An 8,953-nucleotide genomic window follows, 5' to 3' on the forward strand; every position below is an offset into this window, starting at 1 on the left:
GTAGGGAGTTTCCATGATCTACACTTTGAAGGTGATGTTCACCGTTATTATGTAGAGCTTGCAATGACAGAAGAGTCGCTAGGCAAACCATTAAAAACCATTACAAGATCAATTAACCTGTCATACTTGCAAAACGCCGCAGACATAAATGCGTCAAGCTACTGGAGAGGCTCGCTAACATCACCGGAAATAAGGTTGTATTAGGCTTCTGGCGTGGGCAATTTAATGGGAGGAAGTAATAAACTGTTGTACACGGAATGCTACATGTCAAACGTATTTCACTAGGTTAGGTCAGATATCGAGGGATCTTTATAACCCAAAGTAATAAATGTAGCCTAAATATTTATTATTGGTTATTGTATAGGCCTTTTCCTAAGTAAGCTACAGTATTTCACCTGGGGTTTGTACCATAAAGTGAGGGCTCCAGAGCAGGTTGACTTCAGGGGCTCACTTCACCACCTGTCAACAATCTGACCACTGACCAGATGTGGACAGTAACTAAGTATATTTACTCAAGTACTGTACTTAAGTACAATTTCAGGTATCTGTACTTGAATATTTTTTTCTGCTACTTCATACTTTGACTTCACTATATTTCCGAGGCACATATTGTACATTTTACTCCACTAAATTAATTTGCTTAGCTGCATGCTAAGTGTGGTGTTAACTTCGACCACAGAGAGGATCTTGGCCACATTACTTTGAATTTTCCTGCTGCAACACTGAATTGCTTTACATATTTGCCCTGTGAATGAGTAGAACAAGTCCAAGTCAACTCTGATATCTTGATATTACAGGTGAAAAAAAGTGCTGCAGCTTGCAAGATATGTTATATTGCAGGTCTAACATATCCTTCATGCCATGAAATAGAAAATATTGCTATGTTTGGTTACGACTTTAAAAAGTTCTTAAAATTCCAAGGTCCAATCTGTACAGCTTTCATGACTGCCTTCCAGTGTCGGGGAGTAGTGAACTACATTAAACTAGTAGTTTAACTACATTACCTTAGCTTGCTAGTAGTTCAACCACATTCACAGTTGTGTAGTAACTGAAGTAGTTAAATTACATTTTTGCAATTTTCTGTGTAGCTAACTACAGATAATGCAGGGCCATTAAAGGAAAGGAATCACTTTTTAGTTTTAATTTTACCATTGTCCTAACCACCTTCTGGATAAGAACCAGGCCTTTGCTGTTGTCGGGCTATTTGTAGTCTCAATCATTAAGTTGTCAAGCTTTTAATCTGAAAGGCCAGAACGGAACCTTTATAGTTTTTGTCGCTGCCTTGACAGGTCACAGACAAAAAGTGGCAGAGCGGGTTTGCTGACGGGGCCGCAAGGCAGAAGGTACACCGAAGCACAACGAAGACCGCAGTCAGGCTAGCGGACGACGGTTTTGGCAACCTCGAACAAACTCCGAGAGATGTAACTCGCTGTGACGGTAAATTCTTTTTCACGCAAAGAAGCTGCTTTTGACATTTTTTTTAGAGAAATGTGGTTTTGTAACTGTGGGGCAGTGCTGGATGGTTGTTCGGAGCGTAGTTCGCTTGTAACTTCAACTTTGCTGTTCCGACTTCCTTGCTTGGTTTGGCAGAGAAGTGTCACACTTCATCGCGGTGGGTGGACAACGAAGCTAACAGATATTAAGAGAGGGCCATTATTTATCGACTAATAGCCCCTTGTCGTACAATCCTTTGGGGAGCTGAGATGTGTTATTGTTACTCTGCATTACTGCTGCTTTAATCTGTTTAATGCGACACACTATGAGTCTAACATTGATCTAGTTTGACTGGGTTTGACTGCGGCACTACGGACAGACTCTCAGTTTGTCTGTTCAGTCTCGTCTTTCCACTCACACACTTCAGAATTTGTGTCCTCTCTTTCCAAATGGACCAAACTAAACAAAAAAGATACCTTCCTCAAGATCTATAGATAGGCGAGAGACAGACAGACAGACAGACAGACAGACAGACGTGGGCTCAGGACATTGGTTTTACTTTTGCTTTGAAGTGGAGGATTTTCAGCGGGAGAGGAGAAGTCAAGGCTGTTTTTATAGCGGAGTTTAAGTGTGTTTATGCTGTCTGCGGTCACAGACAGTGTGATTTAAAAAAGGATTTCTCTAGCCACCTTTTGAATGAACACTGTCATCACTCACCACAGCCTGGAGAGCAGGGAGTGATCCTGTCTTACAGGTCTTATACACACAAGGCCCAGCCAGCTAGTGGGAGAGCTGCTGTTGGTACAACCTGTTTCACTGCTGCATTAATGCCGTGTGTCCTGGTCTGCTGACCAGCCATGCATTTTATGTAGTACAAACTTCATGCCAGGCTAACCATGGAGCACAGTGGGTCCTTTGCTGACATCTGAGAATCTCTCCATCTTTTTCGTCACTCTCTGTCTCACTTTAGAGTGTTGTTCACGTGCCAGAGTGAAACACACACACACACACACACCACAGATTGCGGCTTAGGAAGCAAATATAAGTCTTATCCTTTCCATGTTTTGTGTGTGTGTGTGTGTGTGTGTGTGTGTGTGTGTGTGTGTGTGTGTCATCCCCTCTTAGCCAAAAAGTGGGGCAGGATTTAAGCTGCATCTTAGCCCTCTGTCCCTTCCCGCTTGATCCAGACAGCTCCCCATTAAAGACTATCAGATTCAGAGAGTGGAAGGTGTGATGGATAGCCAGTAAAAGGGGGTTTTGTCTGCAGGCGTCTCCATTTTGTAACCTCAGGACTCCCTGGTCCTCTGGCCAAGGCCCAGATTAGAGTGAAAAGGGCTGTGCTGCTGCCTTTAAGGACTCACAGTGGAAATTGAATTCAATTCTGATTTTGTACCTTTATAGACTCTCAAACATCTTCTCTTTCATCTGAAAGCATTTGCTCAGAAGCTACACAAAGTTAGCTCCCAGAATTAACCTTTTGCAGAATTAGTACAGCAGTCATCATTGTGGTCTGGTGTTTTGGAAGGTGAAGGACTGCTTGTGTGTGTGTGTCTGTGTGTGTGGCTATCAGCATGTCTGGCACTGGCTGGCACTGCTCTAAATGGCAGCGTGTTCTAATACCCAACACAGTTTGGTGATTCCATTCAGTTCGGCGTCAACACAGCTAAGTGGTCTGTTTTTAACACAGCCCTTTATTAAATCCTGGCATGCTAAACTGATCTGTCAGACATGAATGTCTAAATTGCTGCCTACATGTATCTACAAACCCAGACTAATCCTATTTTTAAAATAATCAAAAAGGGGACCTGTTCTTGTGTAAATAGTCCACCCAGGGTTTGGCTCAGTGGAAGAGGATGGAAATCTTCAAATGAGAAACATTTAAAAATGTGTGGACCTTACTATAAATCTTAACAGAAGGCTTGAATGTGTATTGTCACTCTGGTTTGTATGCTTTGAAGTTGTAGTATGGTGCAAGAGCTTAGCATGCTGTGTAACAGGTTACGACTACTTCAACAAAAAGCTAAATTACACTGTGCAACAGTTTAAAGGGCAAGTCCATCATTAACTGTATTAATAGCATTTTCACCACTCCCCATACAGTCACTAAAACCAACAATGATTTGCATCTACTCATTCTTAATGTCTCAGTCCTGGATTCTTTTAATTATAACTGGTTCTTTTGTCTGAAGGCCCCAAGAAGTAACACTCAGGATACAGGAAGTAGATTTATTTTCTTCTGGTTAGATGCAGAGTTATTACAGCGCTGGGCTCTGAGAGATGACAAGTCTCCAAGAGCCTCGATTATCACAAAACGTTTACATTTATCTTCTCGGGCTGGGACTGCCCTGTACATGGGTGGTACGTTACACATCAATATTCTAGAATGTTCATATAGGCAGTAGGTGTGTGTGTGTGTGTGTTGTTATCTTCTATTTTCAGGCGTTTCTTTCCAACTGAAAATGGACATGCAGTTAGCTGTGCCACTTACTTCCCTAATTCTGTCAATCTGCTCTTGCACAATCATCCAAGAAAATAAGAAACACTACAAATTGAACTACAGCTGAAAATTATAACTATTATGCATATATAAGAGCCAGGTTAATACTGATACATGGTGCTGCTAATAAAACAGTCATACTAAACTTTATTCTTATAAAGCAAAATAATACAAACAGTAAATAAAACAACTGCAACTCCTGAAATCCAATTCTAACAATTCACTTGTTTGTCTGCGCTATTCTTGAGCAAAACGTATTGAATGCATCAGGGAAACAACCATTGCACTGGGTGACCTACTTCTTTATTACAAAACATAAGACCTAATATTTGTTAAGAATATCCAGAGATCGCGTGCATGAACCCTTAACCCTTGCTTACTTAAGATGCTGTAAAAAGTCACCTATGTTTAGAGCAGCTGGGGGCCGTTTTTGTAATGAGGAAACATGTCAGCCAGTGCAGTGGTGTGTATCATTGCTGTGTTTTTGACAGTGGAGATCTATGGCACAGACAAATAAGCTAATCCAGTTCTTAAATATTGATAGACATTAATCATGAGTAGAGGTTTTAGTCTCTGTTTGGGGAATATTTAAAATACTGTTAATATAGAAACTGACCAGCCTTATCCTTTAACTGAAGATGTGATTTATCAAGTCATATTCTTCCTGAAGATAGTTAAGCTGTAGCTAAAGCTATTGTTTTTAAGGAGAAACACCATTTTACACACAGGACTTAACGACCTCCAAGGGTTTTAGTAATGGTGCTGAGGTGAATGAGTGTAAATGAGCTGAACACAAACCTCCTCCTTATTTAAGACTCACTGTGGTATGTGTGACTAGCTGTAACATCATAATGAAGTTACCAGATCTATCACTGGAGTGCCTCATAGACTCAGTTTATTCAGTGCATTACTGAAGTGTAAGCATTAATTTATCCTCTTCCATCTTTGCAATTTGTATTTAATAAGCATCCTAATGCAGCCTTGAGCATTTGATTATACTCATGATGTTGGTGTTGATTACTGCTGGTCCGCTCTGTTGGAGAAGCATCCTCAAGGCACTTGTGAGTTTAGACGCAAACACTGCCTTTTTTCTGTGTTAATGTTTCGGTTAGTAACTTTATTTAATTGTGAACGGGTTAATTGCTTGATTAAATCTCTCCTCACTCGTTACTTGGTGCCATGTTGTTGTTTTTTTTTCATTCAGTGCTCACACTTGTGTTCTCCTCTCTGTTGTTGTGATATAATAATGATAATAGTCACAGCTCGGTGTCTCTTTCTGTTCTCCAGAGCCTTGTGTCCTGTTGGGCACTCCGAAGCTCAGCCACTCACCCTAGGGATTTCCATCATGAGGGGGCGTTGCTCTCGAAAACTGGGCGTGCTAGCCAAAGCTGGCTGCCTGCTCTGGCTGCTGTGGCTGGGCTACCTTCTTTTGGCAGGCTCCTTTTTCCCTTCATCTTCCTCTGTAGAGGAGAAAGACGAGGACCATGATCTTCTGCAGAGAGATCTCTCTCTAGAGGAGAGTGGGATTGATGGGTTGCTGGCGAGGCCCCTCTACATGAAGCCACCACCAGATGTCAATGCGCTGGGGGAGTGGGGTCGGGCCGTACGCCTCACCCTCAGCCCTGATGAAAAGAAACAGGAGGGGGAGACTGTGGAGCGCTACGCCATCAATACCTATGTCAGTGACAAGATTTCCTTCCATCGGCACATCGAGGACCACAGGATGAATGAGTGAGTCGAGCAAAGAGACATCCCAAACAGGAATGACCCATTAGTCACTTAACAGGCTCTAACAAGCTGGTGGCTAAAATAATTTTATAGCAAATCATTCATTGTTTTTATTGCCTGCTATTTTCCTTGAGGTCATGGCCAAAAACATATATGAACAGTGGCTTCAGAAAGTATTCAGACCTTTTACGTTTACCCCGTCAGGCTACACTCAGTAACCCATAATGATCAAATAAAAACATGCTGAAATCTCTGGCTTTAAATGCTGCATGGAGCTGACAGCTACAGGGCTAAATTACTCACTAGAGATTAAGTTGACTGGAAAGAGTTTTCCACTGACACTTAGACACATAGATGAAAGCTCTCATGATGCATTGTGTTGCTTATTGAAGCATGTGTAAGCAACAATGGCTGAATGGATTTGTTCTATCAAGGGTTGTTGTCTGCAGTTCTCAGCTCAGCCTCTGTGATGAAACATGTATATGGAAACGAATCCCCGGCAAAATGTTTGAGGCTGCACAGACTGCATTTTGAGAGGCAATCAGTTTGCAACTCAGGCAGAGGTTTGTAAGTGCAGAAACAGATCTGAAAGCGCAACAGTGTGTGTGCTTGTTTCTGGGTCTGCGCTCTGGATTTTCTATGAAAGTCTGTTGGCGCCAAAGTTTTGAAAGTGTGGAAAACAAGTTTCGGGCACTATTCAGTTTGCCAAATAGAGTTTGAGAGCGTGGAGGCACGGATTTCTAAAAGTGAAGGAGGACAGAACTGTAAGCGTAACAGATGATCTGAGTGAGCAGCAGGGATCCTCTCTCACTCTCAAATGTGATTCTGCTCCTATAAATCTTAGCCTGCACACTCTCAAAGTCTGATTTGCAAGCCAAATAGCGCTCGAAAGTTGTCTTGTGTACTTTTGGAACTTTTGACGCCAACAAACTTTCACATAAAACCCAGTGGAAAAATCTGAGAGCGCAGAGTAGCAATCCAAATATGGATAGTGCACCCTCAGACGTTTTGGCAGGGATGTACTTCCTTTACACAGAGAATGTCTTTTATTTCTACTTTTCCCTTCTGCTTTTTGCTCCATCTTTCACTCGATGTCATCTTAATGAAATTGAAATGCGGTGCCCATTAGTCTTGTGAGAACTGTCGTTTGATTGTGTAAAGACCATGTGTTTGTTTTATTTGTCCTGGAGTGTACCAGTGAAGCACAGATTCCCTTTAGTTGTGCATTTGTGATTACACCCGATTATAAATTTGTCATACCCAAGTGTCCTAGACTTTAAACTACAGACACAAAAAAATGAATTGCATCAGTCACCCAGGTGAAACTGGAATGAAATACCAGCAAGGCACCTACATATCCAGATTTAGGCTGGTGAAGTACTTTAATATCTTTACTGGGCTAAAGTCAAACCCTGTCCTTGAAATGTTCAAACAAGAGATAACATTATCACGCTCCAACATAATCACATTCAGTGGAGGCATTCTGTGGAGGTAGGCTCACTCTACTGTACAGACTGTCAGTTCATGAGAGTATGATGGGTCTTTGTGCAGACAATGACATATTTGACAAGTCTCTGCCCCCGCCCCCCGCCTGCTTTTGGTGCTGGCTAGATGGGTTGTGAACTTGATATATAGAGACACAGTAAAGGGTGCAGTTCTGGTGCTGCAGAGCGCATGTGCATTGCTGTTTGCCCGAACAGATCTTATTCAGAGGTTTAAAGGCTTTTTTGGGGATAATGTGTTGACAATTTTATGCTGTAGCTCTACTAAGCCAGCTGTGGTCTGAATGACGGTCATCCAGCATTGAACTAGCAGTCAATCGTTATGGGTCATTAAGAGAGATTTGTTCATCGCACTCTTCACAGATGTTGTTGAATGGATGGTGAATGTCTCCTCCTGTTGTCAGGTGTGCTAGTGTTTCTGCTTGGCCTAGTAACAATGGAAGCAAATGTGTTATGCCTGCATAAGATAATTATCTCAAGGTGTGTGTTTGCGCTTGTTGCAACACTGCACCTACTCCATAATTGCACAGTTTTCTCCTGGGAGCAAGTGTTTTGGCAGATTAATGCTGGACTGCTATCTCTGCCATGTACCTGTGGAAGCACTGTAGCGTTTGAAGAGAAGGAAAAGGGTCAATTTATTTGGTCAGGATTAATACGAAGATATATCATTCTTGCTCTAATCCCAGCCCGCATAAAACAGTGCATTAGCCTTTAGGGACACAACTGGTCCCTCGGCCTGGATTCACTGTGACAGCGTTGTACACTGCTGATTCACAAAAATAAATCTCACATTGCCCCTGTCCCCTCTCTCTGTTCTGCTCTTTTTCTCTCTGTTTGCTCAGGTTTCTGTGGTCTCCTCTCCCAGAGCACTGCTGTGGTATGTTGCTCATTGGTGTGATACCCTTCCCACCCCCATCTATATTTTTTTAGGCTCTGTAGTGTCTTAATGACTGCCACCTGGATTAAGACCAGATAACTCCTCCTGCTGGAATGAAGCCGCTTTGACTGTATGCAGGTGTGTGTGTGTTTGTGTGTGTGTGTGTGTGTGTGTGTGTGTGTGTGTATGTGTGTGTGTGTGTGTGTATATGTATACCATACCATACCATACCAACTTTATAAAGCACTAAAACAACCAAGTTGGACCAAAGTGCTGTATATTACAATAAATTAAAGACACAACCCACAAGCACAAATAAGAGCGACACCAAAATATAAAAACATGAATCAATAAAAATCAACACCAGTATAAAATATCAAAACACCAACGAGAATAAATGAGTTTTTAAAAGAGACTTAAAAACAGAAAAAGAAGAAGCTTGTTTGATAGGCAGTGGTAAATCATTCTAAAGTTTGGGACCAGCGACTACAAAGGCCCGGTCGCCTCTAAGCTTACGCTTTGTTCTTGGCACGCTCAAAAGAAGCTGATTGGCTGACCTCAGAGAACGTGTGGGTGTGTGCCAGTGAAGCGATTTGGATAAATAAGGTGGTGCAGAGCATTGAAGGGATTTAAAAACAAAAAGTAAAATTATGTAATGAACCCTACAATAAACAGGTAACCAGTGCATGTGTATGTTGCTTGAGTTCATTTGAAGAGCTTTGTGTTTTCAATATTTACTGTATGTGTGTACTGTGGCTTATGTCATATGTGTCTCTTCCTCCTCCCACATATAAACATACTTCAGGTGCCGATATAAAAAGTTTGACTACCGGCGTCTACCCACCACCTCTGTGATCATAGCTTTCTACAACGAGGCCTGGTCCACCCTGCTGAGGACTATTCACAGTGTCCTGG

At 42.0% G+C, this 8,953-nt stretch overlaps 1 protein-coding gene across 1 annotated transcript in view; it reads left to right on the forward strand.

The window, feature by feature from the left end:
* The first annotated feature begins 1,360 nt into the window (after positions 1 to 1,360).
* The window catches only part of poc1bl (POC1 centriolar protein homolog B (Chlamydomonas), like), a 16,588-nt gene continuing 8,995 nt past the window's right edge, over positions 1,361 to 8,953 (forward strand). Inside the window, exons 1-3 of the mRNA XM_020606834.1 lie at positions 1,361 to 1,437; positions 5,219 to 5,662; positions 8,844 to 8,953. The exon at positions 8,844 to 8,953 is cut by the window's right edge and continues 54 nt beyond it. Of these exons, the coding sequence (XP_020462490.1) occupies positions 5,277 to 5,662; positions 8,844 to 8,953 (496 nt within the window). The 5' untranslated portion in view covers positions 1,361 to 1,437; positions 5,219 to 5,276. The remainder of the gene's footprint in view (positions 1,438 to 5,218; positions 5,663 to 8,843) is intronic.

This window comes from Monopterus albus, unplaced genomic scaffold, assembly GCF_001952655.1.
Source record: "Monopterus albus unplaced genomic scaffold, M_albus_1.0 scaffold82.1, whole genome shotgun sequence".
Lineage (NCBI taxonomy): Eukaryota > Metazoa > Chordata > Actinopteri > Synbranchiformes > Synbranchidae > Monopterus > Monopterus albus.